General features: G+C 46.3%; 1 protein-coding gene across 6 annotated transcripts in view; it reads left to right on the forward strand.

Annotated features, from left to right (window-relative positions):
- LOC119457442 (uncharacterized) overlaps positions 1-18137 on the forward strand; it is a 149792-nt gene that overhangs the window by 93578 nt on the left and 38077 nt on the right. For 5 of the 6 annotated variants that reach the window (XM_049670083.1, XM_037718994.2, XM_049670082.1 and 2 more), the window contains one exon: positions 14007-14128. In XM_049670083.1, the coding sequence (XP_049526040.1) occupies positions 14007-14128 (122 nt within the window). Of the gene's footprint in view, positions 1-14006; positions 16955-18137 lie in introns of all 6 variants that reach the window. The other variant, XR_007467689.1, reaches the window with a different exon arrangement.

The raw sequence follows: 18137 nt of genomic DNA on the forward strand, positions 1-18137 counted from the left end.
CATGCTTGAAACACGCGTTAGTATATGGTCTATACATGATGTCGTAAGTTTGTGACCCAAAAATTCTTCTCGCGTAAATCCTGTAATGTTGTTTTCTAATCCATAACTTGAAATGAGAGTCAAATAATCACTGACATATTTTTTCGTAGTAGAGTAAGTATCTATGTTGCGAGTGTAAGGTGGGCCTAGCTTGTTCAAACTGTCAAGTCCAATTGACTCAGTTGGTTTCACTTTGACGTAACCAGTTGGGACTAGGGATTTTCCAATTAGTTCAAATTGGGTCCAGTTGATTCGAAATGGCAACTCCGATTGGTTTCTCCTCTGACCCAAGTAACCACTTGGAAGTAAAGATTTTTCACTTGGTTCCTATTGGTTGCAGTTGATTCCTATTGGAAAAGCCAATTGGAGTCAATTGTTTTTTTTGTTTTTTTGACGGGGCAGTACTGATTGAAACGATAATGTGACATGAACAGAACAAACGGCGACAAAAGTGTCACGTATGTACAAAGATCGGGCAGATTAGCTGCCGCAAGGCACACATATCGTGTTAGATGCGCGGTGACAAACTTAACGCTGCTTCAACCGCCGTCAATCTAATCCGTACGCGTGATCTCGGGACCGATCACTCATTAGCCATCCACACAAACACATTAGCGATAAGCATTCTTCAGTGGCTTCGTCAGTTGGATTTGTCTGCTCCTACGGAAGTGCACAGTGATTCCAGCGCAATTGGCATCAGAGGAGTACTTGTTCAGCGCCATAATAATGAAGAGTATGTGGTTGCCTATGCGAGCCGTTCTCTCAGCAAGGCTGAACGAAACTACACAGTGACAGAGCAAGAATGCTTAGTGGCTGTCTTTGCTGTTCAGAAGTTTCGTTGCTACCTCTACGGGCGTCCATTCACAATTGTAACCGACCATCATTCCTTGTGTTGGCTTGTTACCCTCCGTAACCCCTCCGGTCGTCTAGCACGCTGGGCTTTGCGGCTCCAAGAATTTGACTTCATTGTGTCGTACAAAAGTAGAAGACGTCATGCCGATGCTGACTTCCTTTCTCGCCATCCTCTGTCGACAACAGAGGATAACGTGGACAACCTCGACACCTGCTTTGCTGCTGTCTCTCACTCGTTTCTTGATGCCACTGTCTTCCAGCGGGATCAGCGCAATGACTTATGTTTGGACCCCCTGTTCGCTGATGCCTGCAGTCCCAAGGCCAGTGGTCGCTTTTGCCTTCGCAGTGGACTGTTATACAAGAAAAACTATTCAGCAAGTGGAGCGCGGTATTTACTGGTTGTTCCCCAAAGCCTGCAATGTGACATTCTCCACATGAATGATGATCCGACGTCAGGCCATGTTGGATTCATTCGCACCTTACATCGAATACAGGAGCGGTTTTATTGGCCGAAGATGCGACATTCCACTAAACAATACATATCGAGATGCGACAAGTGCCAGCGTCCCAAGCGACCTACAAGCGCTCCGCAAGGCCTTCTTCATCCTGTAGCGCCGCCTACTATACCTTTCGAGCAAGTTGATATTGACCAGCTAGGACCTTTTCCACGATCTTCGAACAACTGTTGGGTCATCATCCGTGTCGATCACCTCACTAGATACGCGGAAACCGCTGCGATATCTTCCTCCACAGCTACTTGCGTTGCTGCCTTCTTGTTACGCTACGTAATCCTTCGTCACGGTTCGCCTCGCGTAATCATCAGCGACCGTGGTTGCCAATTCGTCGCTGACACTGTGGAAGAATTGCTTAGACTCTGCACTTTGCAGTTCCGCCACTCAACACCATATCATCCCCAGACGAATGGCCTTGTCGAATGTACCAACCGCACGCTGACCAACATGCTGGCTATGTATGTATCATTCAATCACAGGAACTGGGATGACATCTTACCATTTATTACCTACGCCTACAATACAGTGAAGCATGAAACTACGAAGTTCACACCTTTCTACCTGCTCTACGTTCGGGCACCATGCAGCTGTCTCGATACCATTTTCCCCTTTACACTCCATACGAGGACTCAGTTGCCGAAAGTTTGTGCCGTGCTGAAGAAGCCCGACAAATTGCTTGTCTGCGTACACTGGCATCACAAGATCGCTCCAAGGAGCGGTATGACTGCCGCCACGACTCAATTTAATTCGAAAAAGGTGACTTGGTGTGACTGTGGACCCCTCAGCGCAGACGCGGGTTATGCCAAAAGTTCCTGGCTCAGTATACCGGACCCTTCACAGTCACTGACCGCATTAGCGATTTAACGTATGTGGTCGCCCATGTAAGGTCACCAGGACGCCACTCTAGTGCTACTCAACTTGTGCATGTTACGCGCCTCAAGTGATATTACTCTATCACTCAGCCGTAACTCCCATGGTGGGCTTCGTCTGCAAAACGGGGAATGTCACGCGTTGGTTGAGGCGAAAGGAAGAGGAGCAGGACGACGAATCTTTTGGTGCGGAGCGCAGAACAAAACCGGTACTGGACTGTTTTTCCTCGACTCTCATTCATCATCTGTAAATAAACACGCCTCATCCGTAACAATATATACGGGTTTTCTTATCTAATAAATTCAGTTGGAAGTAGCGCTCTGTAAGTCCTCATTCTTTCCGTGTTTTATTTGCGCTTTACCTGCCTTAAAATGTCGCCGTACCAACTAGCTCGGATACAGACCCTAATTCAGTATTTTTCTTTTTTGCTGTGACCAACCTCATTTCAAAATCTCTGACAGGTGGCAGATAGCGCCAAACATGACAATGAAAAGGCACCTGCCTGCATAGCACCAATGATGGCTACGTGCAAAGCAGTGATCGAGTCATGATCCACACTTTCGTCTGTCGCGCAGATTGGCATAACTCTCCTGCCGTAAAGATGAGAAAGCCTTTCCGTATTGTGGAGGAAAACAAGGCTTTCTATGTAATAAAAAATTGCCATAAAACGCAGGCCCACTTTAAACTGAGAACTTCATTTGATATTCAGTACAGCATAATGTCACTAATTATTTAGCTTCAGGGGGTAAAAGGCACTTGATTCTATTCAACAAACATTCTATTGATAAATAACATTTTCCAGACCTTTCTCCCTGCACCTGCATCATGTGGGTTCTGGGACACGAGGGACTCGAGGGGAATGAAGTGGCACACACCGCGGCCTGCGCAAGCTTCAACCAGGCCTTCTCGCACGAGATTCTAAACTTGTTCCACCCACCCACATCAGCGGAGGAAACAGAAACAATACCACTAACTTACCAAGCACTACTACAGCGCTATCGGCTTGGACGCAGGTTATACCCTCCACCACATCCAAAACTAACAAGAAATGAAGGAACCGACTACAGGCGACTCCAGAGCAATACCTTCAACCACGGCACCTTATTGCATTATTTCCAACTGATGCTGGACAGCTACATCTGTCCACATTGCAACGTGCCAGACACCCTGGTGCACCTCCTACTGCAATGCAAGAACACCCGAGCAAGCATCACAGCAACACAACCAGTAGCAGCAGATGCAGACCCAAACCTCCTCACTGAAACGTGGGAGGCTGCAATCTCCAAGCCGGACCTAGTCGACTAGCGCGAACTCGTCGCCCGGGCCCGGTGGGCGATCCAGGCCAGAAGGTTCCTGGAATAAGGGACCCTCCCACCTCGACTGTTTCAAATAAAGGTTTATTCATTCATTCCAGACCTTTATACTGGGTGCGCAGGGTATTTGAGAATACAATGTTGGCTTCAGGCAGAGAAGATTATCTCCAACAAAAATAGACATATTTTCACCAAACTTTGGGAAATACTTCTCTTACGGTTTATTTGCACAATTTTACTCAATGAATCTGCCATCGGCAGCAATAACCAATTCAATTTGGCTTCAGAAACGGCTGCATGCACGGATCAGGCTTGTGGCCTGCAAGAACGTGAGCAGATGGCGCATAAAGCACAGGTGGTGCTTTGCCATGGGTCGAGAATGTGCTGCAGTTCCAAGCTCGAGTCCTGTTGCAGGTGTAGTGCCACCTTCAAAGACTGTGTAAGCATATTACCCAACACAGAGCTGTAATAATGTATGCAAAATGGGATTGCCAAAAACATGTCGGAATGCGCATCTGACATACGCAAATAACATGACATTCAAGGCACCACGTACACTCGAGGCCTCAAAAATGTGTCGGAAAAGAAAAAGAGTGAAATTTCTTACGTAAAGGTGAAGTAGGAAACAATAAGTCATGAAGCAAAGCACTGAAAGGAAAAGGCCATTGTATGTTTTCAACTCAATTTTAAAAAAACAACTTAAGATAGAAAAAGCATACCTACAGCACAGTGGTTACTGGACACATTTTGATGGAGGCGAAATGCAAAAAACGCCTGTGTGCTTGCGTTGTAGTGCGTGGTCAAAATTAATCCGGAGCCCTCCACTACGTCATGCCTCATAATCAGAACACTGGTTTTGGCACGTAAAACCCCAGAAAGAAAGAAAGACTCTAGAATTTCTACATTTTTTAAGGAAGAATAGAATATGTCGGGGCATGAAATTTTAACTATTTATGCAGGTGAGTGGTTCCATTGCTTCACTGTTCTAGGAAAAAGAAAAGAGCTTTTATAAGCAGTCCTATGGCATTTGTACTCCTGTATGTTATCTTGGTGATCTAGATGCACTGATATATAGGAGTGTTGAAATCGGTGTTATGAACATGACATAGCATCCTTGACAGAAAAGTAGTGAGCGCAGAATTTTCAAACAAGCATTGGTGGTCCAGCTTTGCTTCAATTTTACATGCCTGGGCTTGGCTTCGTCCACTTTGCACCAACTGCACCAAAGTATAGTATTCTCACCTGCTTACGGTAATGGAATGTTAGTAGGTGTGTGCATATACTCAAATATATGAATACAAATCAAATAGTGAATGTTCAAATAATTTGTGAATCGACTATCTGCCACTCCATCTTTAGAATATTCGGCGAAATACCCGGCTGAAATCTATGCCTTGCAGGCAGCCTATCCATGGTGTTCGTTCTGTGTGGGTATAATGTTCGTCCAGGTCAACAACATCGGTCGAAACAAAACAAAGCAGTGCTTATGGAAAGTGTGATAGGATGTGTGAAGATAGGACTAATTTGCCATCGGAAGGCACGCAGATCATATTTGATACATGTGTTCACACACTAAGATTCACGCATTCGTGCACGCAGTTCAGAACTTTTTAAGCACACAAACAAATTTCTACATGTACTCATGGTAGTTGCTGGCTGACCACTGCGCACCCGAACTGTGCTTCAACAGCTGTAAAAAATCCATATTCGTGATCTCGGAACCGATCGCCGCCGATTAGCCACTGATACGAAATAAATCAGTGGCAATCTTTCCGCGACAGCTTGCAGACCTATTACATCGCCCAACAACGAATTTTCGTTGTGGGCACACTACCTTGGTTGTGAGACCTAATCAGCACAGCTTCATCGGGTCTGTCGGATGTCAGCGACTAAAGTTATACAGTAGAACCCCGCTGATACGTTTTCCTAGGGACCGTAAAAAAAAAAACAAAAAAATGTAAGGGCCGGGAAACACAAGAGCCTAGAAATGCAAGAGCTGAGAAACAGGAAAAATTGTGAGAAGGAGAGTAGTGGTGAACTACACACAATTTTATTTTAATTACGTTTCAGAAAAAGTTGCAGTTTTGCCCTAAAACCATAGCATTGATTGCGATAGTAAATTAGTAGACAGCAGTTTTATCATCCGTATAAACTTGTACACGTTCGCTCCTTAACTATATTTACAAGCATGGTGTCAGCGCGCACAGGCATACATGAACACATCACACTCGATGAGCGGGGACACTCGCTGTCAAAACGCTGGTGTGAGGAATCAAAACGCTGGTGTGAGGAAGCGCGGCAGCTGCAGCGAGCGATGTGACCTCCGTGCTGTGTTTCACTTCAACACAAACTGAGCGCCGAGAACACACAGCACACACAAAGCCACCAGCTGCCGATGCACCTACACTGCCTAGACTCTGCCCTCAACGCAGATCGCTTTCAAGATACGACCCGCACGACCACGCAGTATGCAGTTGATGCCAGTACAACGCTGCCCCCCCCCCCCCTTCCCCCGGTACCTCGAGCACGACGAAAGAAGGCGCGCTTCCTCCCCACTTTTCTTTCTTGCACGCTCGACATTTAGCCGTGGTCGTCGGCTCCCCTCGCACGCTTTCACTCGCACATACACGGCATTATCACCCTTGGACTTTATACGGAACCTATATGTGCCAAAACCAATTTTATGAGCCCAACGCGTCATAGACGCCATCTTTATATAGCAAATACGGATCTTAAGGGCCATGCTTTTGCTGGCGGAAACCGAAAATACGTCATAGGTGTCTCCCCCGGCTCTTTGGGCGGCCAATCCCATTGTTAAGCCACCAAGCCAAGCGACATGAAAAGTCAACATGGCCGCTTGGGCCGGCGCAGGGTGGCAGTTCGCAATGCATGATGTGGGAATGGTCCCATAGCTGCGACGCAACAGCAGGGTTACCAATGCATCGGGTCTTATGGGAGCTATGCCGGGACCGGCCAAAAACGATGTAACAGCCAGGAAAATGCAGCACCTGGGAACGTAACAACGGGATTCTACTGTAGTTTGCTGCCGAATTGACTCTTCCATTCGCAAAGATCACATGAAACTCTGAAAGCCGACAATACACCTCACAATGAAAGCGAGTGTATGGGATCGTACAAATTTTGTTCACAGCCACCATTGTCATCTTTGCGACACACTGCATGGCGGACGCCTTCCGGATGCCGTTCATAGACGCTCATTGCTCTTTTGTAGCTTCAAGCATAGTTATTGTGGAGCATTGTTATTGTTGCAATACATGCTTTGTGTATTGTTGTAAAGCATATGAAAGCAAATCTATCATTTGGAATGCACTTAAGACATTTGCAGTCACTTTTTGTCTTATGCCTGATGTCATGAAATAATTCTGCGCAGTTGTAATTTTTTTCTGTCTTACGCCTGGCTGCATAGCTTTGCTCTCGCTATCCTGCACAATTTTACGTACTTGTTCAGAAAAGCTTATTAACTCTATGAATAAAAGTGTTTGCAGCATACCATGCGAAGTATACTGTGTGTTGAAAGACAAGCTTAATTAGCTGCTGCAGACTGTTGGTCTTGCGTCTTCATTTATTGTTGAGCAGCGCTTACTGACTGCGCAGTAATAACAAGTTATACCACATGGCTACACATTACTGCTGTACTGATCTAATTGTTCCCAAAAGGCCAACTTTTCTGCTCCAAAACTGCTTAACAAGGCTGCTCTTAAACAGCTATAGTATTTCTCTTTTCATGGTCCAAAAATTTACCCACATCCTAAACTAGTTGGGCCACAACTGAAAAAAGAAATGCAGGCAGGACAGATGATGATTGTTGTAGGACAAAGATAAGCCCCAAAGGGTAGTAGTAGTAAACAACTTTATTGAGGTCCTGAGAAGCTAGGCAGGGGGGCCTGCTAGCCGTTGGCTAGTCCCATGTCGGAACAGAGAGGCTGTGCCTCTCCGCTCGTTCACGGGCCCTCTGGACAGCCAGGAGGTGGACGTCTTGTCTGGGATCTGTGGTGGCCTTTGTCCAGTCTTCTTGGTTAAAAGAAGACTGGACAAAGGCACTGTAACATCCTGTAACACAGGGCACTGCCATCCTGTAACACAGGGCACTGCCAGAGCATGTGATTTAATGAGCAAAATTCAGTGCCACAATCTGGGCAGAATGGATCAATGCCGGGGTGAAGCTTGTTCAGAAAGCCCCCTAGAGGGGTAGGACCCCATCTGGAGCATGCGGAGCGTACTAGATCGTGATCCGTTGAGCTTATGATGGGGGGAGGGAAAACTCTGCCTATCCCCTCTGTAATGTGACGTGATTTTGTGAAAAGTAACTAGAGGATCACTGTGGAAGAGCTCTCCCGAACTCACCCGAGACACCGTCCCGTCGCGGCATATGAAACTTCACGCACGGTCGGGGGCTATCTCATTGGGGTACTCGGTAATACGTCTGGTCCCATGTGAGCTGGGAACCAGACTATGTGATGAATAGTGTCTGAGGGGGGTTTGCTGTTGATAAACCTGGCTGCCTGTTTGGCTATCAATCTTGATGCGAACACTCTAATTGGCGCTATACAGTGTGTACACTGTAGTGCATGTTGTGTCAAGTAATGCGAGAGCTATAGCAGCCTGTTCCGCCACGTCGACCAACAAGGTCATTAGCGAAGCTGCCGAGAGGAGTTCTCCCCTGTCATTGACTATAGCTACGGAAAACTTGTCGGAGTTGGCGTGTCGCGCCGCGTCAACAAAGGTCTCCGTTCTGGATAAGTTCTTTAGGAATGCCATAGCCCTCGCCAATCTTCCACCTTTATTGTGTTGTGGGTGGACGTTTCTTGGAAAAGGGTCTACAATAAAGGAATTCATTGTTTGATTATCAAGTTGCATGGTCTCTTCCTGATTCAAACTAGGACGGAGGCCTGCCGCATCCAACAGTCTTCTGCCTGCTTTGGAGTTTAATAATCTAATAATTTGTGCTGATCTTTGTGCTTCAATTAACTCCGAAGTGGTGTTGTGTACTCCCAACTTCATGAGTTTCTCTGTGCTAGCCGTGATTGGAACACCGAGCACCTTTTTGACACTTTTGCGCATGAGCGTGTCTAATTTGTCTTTCTCTGTTTTGGTTCAATTGAGGGCCGCGACTATGTAAATGACATGGCTCATGAGGAAAGCATGGTGAGCCCTAAGAAGTATATCCTCGCCTATGCCGCCTTTCTTGTTGGACACTCTCATGATTAATCTGAGAATGTTCTCCGTTTTCGTGGTGAGATGAGCTATAGACTTTGCATTGCAGCCCTTCGAGTCTAATAAAAGCCCTAGGATTTTGATAAAGTCTACTCTAGGGATGGTATACCCATCCCTGGTATGAACGCTAATGGGCACCTGATCGAGTGGGGTGAGTCCCCTAGCATCGCATCTAGCCTGTCTGTACAGCAGGAGTTCCGACTTTCCAGGCGAGAGTGCCAGTCCCGTACCGTCCAGGAAAGACTCTGTAACGTCTAGAGCCTCCTGTAGAGCTTGTTCGACCGTCGCCTCCAATCCTCCGGGACACCAGATTGTAATGTCGTCAGCATATAATGCATGACCAACATAAGGAATTGTTGCAAGGCTTTCCGACAATTTGCGCATTGATATGTTGAACAGAAGTGGCGAGATAACTGCCCCTTGGGGAGTACCCCTTCTTCCGAGTGAAAGACTCCGACACTGAGTGCCTCAACTTTCTGACCGCCGTCCTGCTCTCAAGGAAGGATTCAACGAAGGAGAAGAATTTAACTCCTAAGTTCAAGGCCGATATCTCCTTAAGTATATAGTCATGTGTAATTGTATCGAAGGCCTTGGATAGATCTAGTGCGAGGACCCCTTTTACATCTTTGCTTTGAGAGTCTATGATCTGTGTTTTGGGCAGGAGCATGACATCCTGCGTGGAAAGCGAGGGCCTGAAACCCACCATATTGTACGGGAATAGCTCATTCCGCTCGATATGTCTCGATATCCTGTTATGCACTGCATGTTCTGCTACTTTGCTAATGCAAGAAGTAAGGGAGATAGGACGGAGGTTCTCCAAGCTGGGTGATTTACCTGGCTTGGGGATTAGGACTACTGTGGCCTTTTCCCAACTGTCCGGTACGACACTCTCCTCCCATACCCTGGTTATCTCCTTCACTAAGGAATGAATGGCTTTGTCGTCCAAATTTCTTACGAGCTGGTTTGTGACTCCATCGGGGCCTGGGGCAGACCTTCCGTTTAGACTATGTAACACTTCCCTGATCTCAGCTTCCGAGAAGGGAGCATCCAGCTCTGGGACAGGCGTGCCCTCATACCGAGGGTGGGAAGAGCTTGAGCTTTGGTCAAGTGGAAGGTATTTGTTGGCTAGTTTCCTAAATATGGAGGCTTCTGAGATGCCCTCCATTAGCACCTTATAAGTCTGTCTATGGCTAGTCTCTGATTACTTTTGGATTGTCCATCGTCTAGGAGACGTTTGAAGAGGCTCCGTTTACCTCCTTTGCGAATTTTTTCGTCCGCTGCCGAGCAGGCGTCCCTCCATTGCTGTTTATTTAATTCGGAGCAATGCTCCTCAATGTGCCCATTGAGCTCGGCGATCTTTTTCCGCAGCCTCCGATTGAGTCTTTGTGTTTTCCATCTCTCGAGGCTTCCAGGAGGTGCGCTAACCTTGCATTGATCCCTGGTGTATTAAATTCTGTGACTATTTCCTTGGTGGCCTTCTCGACATCCTTCTGAATCTGTACAAAAATTTTACTGAAGGTGTCGTATACTGCCTCATCTTCACCTCTTATTTTCCTAAAGCGGTCACAGTCTGTGTATTTGTAGGTTTTGTGGGGAGGTGCTATTATTTCCATCCTGAGTTCTATTATGTAGTGGTCGCTCCCCAAGTTCTTCTGTAAGTTGGACCATTTGGCCACCGCATTTCTAGAGAAGCTGAGATCAGGTGTCGTGTCTCTGGCGACCGAGTTTACCAGCCGCATTGGGAAATGTGGGTCTGAGATTAGCGTTAGGTTTAGGTCTGTACTAGCTGCAACTAGATTGGCCCCTTTCTTTGTTCGTGCTACATAACCCCAAGCCGGGTGGGGAGCGTTGAAATCTCCGGCCACTATTACGGGGTGCGATCTCGCGGTGGTTACGACTCTATTTAGGAGTGAGCGGAGGTTATGCTTATAAGCCGAAGGAGAGCTGTACAAATTGAGAATGAAAATGTTACGTCGGATTTTGTCATTGGGGATGATTTCAATTAACTGTGCCTCGAGACCGGATCTCTTATCCGAGTTACAAATTTTGACTTTGTGCTCTTGAAAAGAGGTGTCTTTTGTGATCAACGTGGCGATACCTCTGCCATTTTCTCGCTTTTGACTAACCGCACGGTAGCCCGATAGATTTACATTATCGCTAAGAGTTTCCTGCAAGAGCAGGACGTGCGGCATTGACGCTTGTGATTTGATGAGCTGCAGTAGAGCAGCTTTACTCCTTAAGAAGCTTGCACAATTCCACTGCCAAATAATTATGTTTCTGCTTTGTCCCGCCATTTTGAATTCTATTAAATTAGCAAAGCCTGCAGCGAACTCATGTTATCTGGATCCTGCTGTACTTTCTTGGCATTTCTAATGGTGCCAGCGGTGGTGGTCTTGATTTTGTTAGAGTCTATCATTTTCATTTTAGACTCGAGGATTCCTACTCTATGTGTTAGGTGGGAGATGTTCCCGTCCATGTGCTCGATAGTGCTTGATTGAATGGCTAAGGCCTCTCTCATCCGCTTGAGGGATTCCTCAATCGCCGTTAAAGACGCAAGTACGTTTGGCTCTGGCTTAGGGCCCTGAGCGGGGGTCTGGTCAGTTTGCATGGCCTCTCTTTCGATGGTCACGGGGGGAGAAATAGCTTTGTGCTTATTCGACCCTTCTGCTTGAACCGGGATGGGTGAGTCTATTTCGGGGGGTTCACGTGAGTTACGGAAGAGCTCGAACTCGGACCTCAGCATTCGTAGTGACTCCTTAAGTTATGCATTTTCTTTCTTAAGCATTAAAATCTCAGATTGTTCTTTCTTATGCTCCGGCGAGATGCGCTGTGTTACCTTTTTTGCCACTTTGGATGTTCAGCCTGGCAGTGTCCGCCCAGGACATTGGTTCCTGGATCGGACCCTAGAGCCTGATTGTCCTCTCGGACGGGATCGTCTGCTGCTATTTTCGCTCCCTCTGGAGCGAGAGTGCGATCTGCTGCCGGGGCGCCCCCTGGAACGAAAGTGGGAGCGCCCTCTAGATACCTATCTATTGCGGCGGGGGGAGGAGAATGTCTTCTCTCCCGCCATTGCTTCTCCGCCGCCAGATGTGTCGGAGCCACGTGGTCCTGATGCCAGCTGCGTGTGCTGTGCGCGCCTGCGGCATCGCCGTCTTTGGCGCACAATGTACGGCACCTTAAAGCGCTGTTGGCACTTGCGGTCAGCTGTTTGGTATGCCCCACCACAAATTGCGCACTTGGGATTGCATTGATGATCCTCTGATGATGTGCGCATGCCTTATCTGCGGCATGTTTTCTGATCTTCGCCTTTCGGGCAAACATCGGCCCTGTGGCCCAATTCTCCACACGCATAACAAACGTCCACTTGCCTGCGATACAAGGAACAAGGGTAGCGAACACCATCACACAGGACGTTTTAGGGGACCTTTTGTCTGTCTAACAACATGATCACTGTTGGTGTCTTCGTGATTCTTCGAACCCCCAGAGCGCCGGGGTTCCTCCAGTTGACGATTATCTCCATCAGTTCTGCATCACTGAGATCCAGGTTGATTCCGCGGATCACTCCTTTACATGTGTCGTCCGACACAGCCACGTAGGCCGCTACTCCTATGACGATATTACCCATACAGATCTTTTGGACCCTGGCGTAGGCGCGCGCGTTTGCCTCGAACGGCGTGGCAACTACAAGAATGTTCTGGAAGGGGTTCCTGCACAAAGTGTCGTTGAACACCTGCTTCACTGTTAGGGAAGCCGCCTTGGCGAGCGCACGCTTGAACACAATAAGATCTGTCTTAACATCCAACCCTCCACGAGGCTGTATAATGGTCTTGAAGTCATCCCTGGAAAGGTTCGGGATTCTGGAAGCTTCCATGACTCGTCTAAATATGTTCTGTGGGGCAGTGCGGGAGCCGCCATTACCATATCCTTTCGCTGACGTGGGCACGTTAGAATCAGCCCGCTTGGTAAATTTCTTCTTCTTGCTCACGACTTCGATCCAGCCTGAGCACTCCGCTTCTTCTGGATTGATTTCCATGCCTTCTACAACTGAAGTGTTGGAGGCCATTCTCTAGCTTGATGACGCGTTGGGCCTAGGCTCGCCGGCCTCCCGACCGCACCGTTTGGTTTGGCACGTTAGGCGTAGCTGCGCGCCAACGTGGCGTGGGGGAAAAGGTCTCGGGGAAGAACGAAAAATCCACCCACCGGTTAGATTCTGGTATCCGCTTGTTCCTTGCAACAAACTGTGTTGAATGATGGACAATTCTTGTGAGTTGAGGCAAAAAATTCGATCCAAAACGTTTGTTGAGATGGGAGCCAATGCGCTCGCACATGTGCGTTTGTAGTCGTCGTCTTCTTCTCTCCCAGCCCTAAAGGGTGTAAAACATTTTTTGGAGTGTAGTAATACAAGAAAGTGCATTCATGGGGTTGCACTATAAGAAAAACACTCTACACCCTTTGGGGTTCATCTTGTTCCACAGCAATAGACGCCATTCATTGTGCATGCATCTCCTTTTTCTAATGCCACGCACCCAAAATGTTCCAGTTAGAAGTGGCATGCACCTCTCTGCATGCCGTAGCTTTGCTGGCAGGAAAGCAGTAATGCAGAGTGGTAAAGTGCACACAATATTGATAATTATTATGGACAAGATAAGCACTGTACTTGCAGACAACTTTTGTGGCAGTGGAGAGAATGCTACGAGGGTGGAGCTTCTGCACGACTGTTACTAGTGCAATTGGTTTTACCTACACTGGCTACACTGTACACGAGTGTAGCTAGTGTAGGAAGTCGCCACTTTTTTTACTTGGTGTAGAAAAGTGTAGTTCCGCCAATCTACACGAAGGCATTTTTTATAGCTGTAGTGTAGCATGAAAACTTTTTTCTGGAGCGCTCTTACTTGTCCACCCATTGCCTTCGTAGCTTTCCCTTCATTACTACTGAAAGTTGTCCACATGTTTATAGGGTGTTTAATATTTGTGTAGTGTTTATACAAGAATGTTTTCATGAATAGTGCATCTCATAAAGAGTTAAGTGTTCACTCTTTGTGAGGTGCACTGATTCATGAAAACGTTATGGAACACCAACTCACCCAAACCCTTGGGAACTTTATACAAGAGGGTACGTACGAGCTGGTCGAGAACACCAGATTGCAGCAATTTCTCTGTGGCTTGCTTCCTTTCATGTTCCCAGGCACAAGGCCAAGTTGCCACCACCCCACCGCACAGTGCGCGAAGTGAATCGGCTGCAGCAGCGGCGCATTGTACCTCTGTGGCGCGGTGTCACCTTTCACCCGACCACCATTGCCACTCAAGGTTCGAGCAGTGCACTTTCACTGATTCAATTTTGCCTCATTTGGTGCCTAGGTCTGCTGGCTGAGTGACAGTAGAAACCATCAGTAATTATTGTCGAACAAAGTCTCTTTGAAATCTGCTGCAACTTTTATGAGCGTTTGTAGTAGGGTAAGGCTGGGCAAAATGAGACACTAGCGCAAAATGTGACATTATGACTTTGCTGCCATGTATCCCTAAAACCAAAAGTAATTTTTTTTCGTCCCCATTTCACCGATACATGCGCATAGTTTACCATTACTCTGGATAAAAAAGTTTGTGATTGCGTGAATAACTTGGGTGGGAAAAAATGGCCGGTGGTTGTCAGTGAGCTCACGACCCACCAAAAAGGGGTGAAACTCTGCTCGATGAAATTTTTGGAGCTGTGCATGAAGCTACTCCAGCGTCACTACAGCAACAGAAGTATTTATATTGTTGCTTTGTACCACTAGCTATATGCTGCCAAAATTTTTGTTCTGCAAGTACCGTGGTTTTTATGTGCTGTGGGTTAAGTGGGGGAATTTTATTAATTAGGGCATTTGAAAAGGGCAAAACACAACAAGAAGGCATTGGCATTATGTGTTTTCTATCAAGCCAATCGTTTGTTTACGCGCATTATACATTATATGCTTTTGTTTAGAATGGTCTGGACCTACAAGAGAAAATCATCTAGAGCTTCCTGGGCTGAAAACAGCAACAGATACGCACTAGAAGCTGTTCAGGACCAGACTCACTCCATTCACGCTGCTGCGAGGCTGTTCATTGTCCCCAAGGATGTTCTCCAGAGACGCGTGAGAAAATGGAAAGAGTTTGAAAACCAAGCGCTTCACAAATGCGTGTTGGGATCAAAACAATGAGTTTTATCTGGCAAACAAGAAAAGAAGCTCATTGAACATATCCTATGTATGGAGAGAGCTTTGTTCATTGAGATTTCGTACAAGGATGTGCAAAGGCTAGTTTATACTTTTTGCAAAGTAAATGGCATCAAGCACCCATTTAACAGGGAAAGACTGGCTTTCTTCTTTCTTGAAGCACCGCAAAGCAATGCTGTCGGTTCGAAAACCAGAAGGGCTTTCAATGCTGACAGCTCAGTCACTTTCAATACTTTGATGCTCTGGAATGCATCATAACTGAAGAGAAGCTGTCACCCTCTTGAATATTCAGTTTAGATTTTTCTAGAGGTAACAGGTAGGACTGTGTCGGTACTGACAGGTGAAGAGAGAGGGTGGACGGTTAGAGTCATTTGCTGCACTATTGCAACCAAGTTGCTTCTTTTTCCTGAGATGGTATTACCTCACAAGCACCTTAGACCATCACTGACAGCACAAGCCAATGCCTGGCACAATGCAATGCGTTTCAGATGGGTGAACAAAAGTATTTTTATACGCTTTTTTTATACGCTTTTTGAAGCACTTTGTGGAAGTTGACCACAAGATACTGATTATCATTCCAGCAATACCAAGAATTTGGATACTCTCCAATATGCCAGGGACAGCAAGATCATTATGCTGTCCCTTTCTTTGCAATCAGCACACAAACTACAACCGCTTGATGTTGGTATCGATTGCAGTCCAGGCTGTTTCAAATTGTACGGCGGTAATATTTGCCAATGGGGTGGTCATTTTCTTTGAGCAGCATCACGCAGGCTTGTTTTAAAGCAGTTTTCTTTTAATAACAGTAATATCTCAGCCATCTTGTGCATCCAACATTCGATAGCCGCCACCAGGCAAACGTTTTAAAGACGATGAATTCTATCAGCTGCAGTGTTTCACTGGCATAACGGCTGCACGGCTTCCATCGTTCGTGATCCGCCGCACCTGGCTGCGTAATAATGGGTTGCTTGAAAAAAATGTGCTAGCTAGCTCGAAAATTCACCGCTGGAACCGTGCAGTGTGCTTGGAGACTACCCACCAAAATGGATTAACCTTTCAGCTTCTGGGCGTATGCACCGGTGAGTAAAAAACCACTGCATTACATTTTCAACTTTGAATTTCTTTGCATGCTAGGCAAATAGAACAGATTCCTGTAGTCATTTCTTGAGGTGGAAAATAATAATTATATAGTTATTGCTCTTTAAAGGCAATTCAAATGATGCTCTTGTTATGTTGCCATGTTGCTAAAATTCATAACATGGAGTACAGCATAAATAATAAATAGTATTGGCTGTTTCTGCGTAAATAATACACCATGATAAATTCACTGCACATTGGCGGCAAATGTACTTCCGATGATACAGTTAGAATAATTGCATTTGAGACATAATAAAATGACTGTGAGCATCTGGCAGAAACAATTTTCATCTAATCGAGGCTTGACTAAGCGCAGCCCACACAAGGACAACATTGAAAGAAATGCACGTGCAAAGCAGTGTTGTGTGTGTTTGTGCTTTTCTGTCATGGAGCGTTTTGTGCACTATTCTTAGTCACACATGAGTCACAAACTCGCCCACACTTCCGCCACAGTAAGTGAGGCTCTTTTTTCTTTCGACTCCAGCCTCCAAGACGCTGCTCATATTTGCTCACCCCTTTGGACTCTGTTGTCTCTGGACGTACAAGTCAACAGCGAATGTGTAACCCCTGGAAGTAACATCAAAGACCAGAATCCTCACAATGTATTTTTTCTGAACACTTCACTGAGAACTGTGATTTGTTCATTTATTGGACTAACTTTTGTTGCACCATTTTCTGCTTGCGTGTTTGTCATTGCTTCATCATTACTCTTTTCAGGAAGATGGACAAAAGAGATATTATTGGTCTGCAAGCTGCCAACGCCAAGCCTTAATAAGCTCAGTGGTCACCATATTGACAACAGGTGCTCTTAAACTATGTGCCTTACCATGAAATGTTTTCACGTATACCAGAAAGAGGTGGTGAGCCGCCCTATCAGGAAAGCAGTAGTCTACAGTTTTGTATCATACCGAGCGGGAATGCTAAAATTTGACATACAAGCTTACTTTAAGGACGTTTTACAGTGAAGCTGTCTATGGCTAGGATTTATTCACTACGAAACGTTGGCAGAAAACAATGGTGGACCGATCCTGGTGGCAGTGCAGGGCAGAGCAATGGCTGAAACCCCCATAAGGTAAAGCCCCTCTATATAAAAAGTCGCAGCACTCTCCTCCTCCACCTTCCCTCCTCCTCGTTTCTCCTCTCTTGCGTGCTCCTTCCTCGACCATGGCGCCGCCTACACCGCTTGAGTGTAGCAGACGACCTTTTGCAGAGTGAATGCACACTTAGTAATGCCGTGCGCTTTAAGCGTTCGCGTTGGCGTTCTAGCTCAGAGTAACTTCGTGTATAGCATAGGATTGCTATACGGATGGTTATATATATTATGTATGCATTATATTGACATGTGCACTTTTTTATCTTTCACCAGTGACCGCTTTTCATCGGCTAACAAATGTTTAACATTATCGCTCGGCGCAGGATGCGCCTGCATGTATCGGAAGTTTCTTGAACGTTGTCGATGCTTCTATCCGTTGTCTATTGTCACCAATGCTTATGTAATCTGATTTTATGAGTGACGCAAACTGTCTAGTACTTTCTGGAAGACACGAGGGCACCAGGGATTACTCTGGAACCTTTGATGACTCATGTAGAAAAGCCGACGCGTTTCTCCGCTGATCAGATTTCGACAATCGCCAACTGTGTTCACTGCTATCGTTGTGCTTCGAGTGCAACTTGCTTTTGTGGGCACAGAATCGCCCAATAAAAATTCCGTTTCGTCATTCGCAGGTTTGCGACTGTTTTCTTCACCGAAACTACTACATGACAATATATACAAATTCAGTGACGGCAGATTCTTTTTCCTGTTTTGATAACTATTTTTATAAATATCTAAATGAGCGCTAACGCCGTGCCATGACGATTCCGAATGTATCGCGTGCACTACGTACATTTGTCAAGGGCATGTCGCAAATCTTGTTGCGAATGGTTGTAAATAACACGTTTACGATCGAATGCCGACATCCTGGCCTCCAGCAAACCCTCAGTAA

Source organism: Dermacentor silvarum, chromosome 7 (assembly GCF_013339745.2).
Source record: "Dermacentor silvarum isolate Dsil-2018 chromosome 7, BIME_Dsil_1.4, whole genome shotgun sequence".
Lineage (NCBI taxonomy): Eukaryota > Metazoa > Arthropoda > Arachnida > Ixodida > Ixodidae > Dermacentor > Dermacentor silvarum.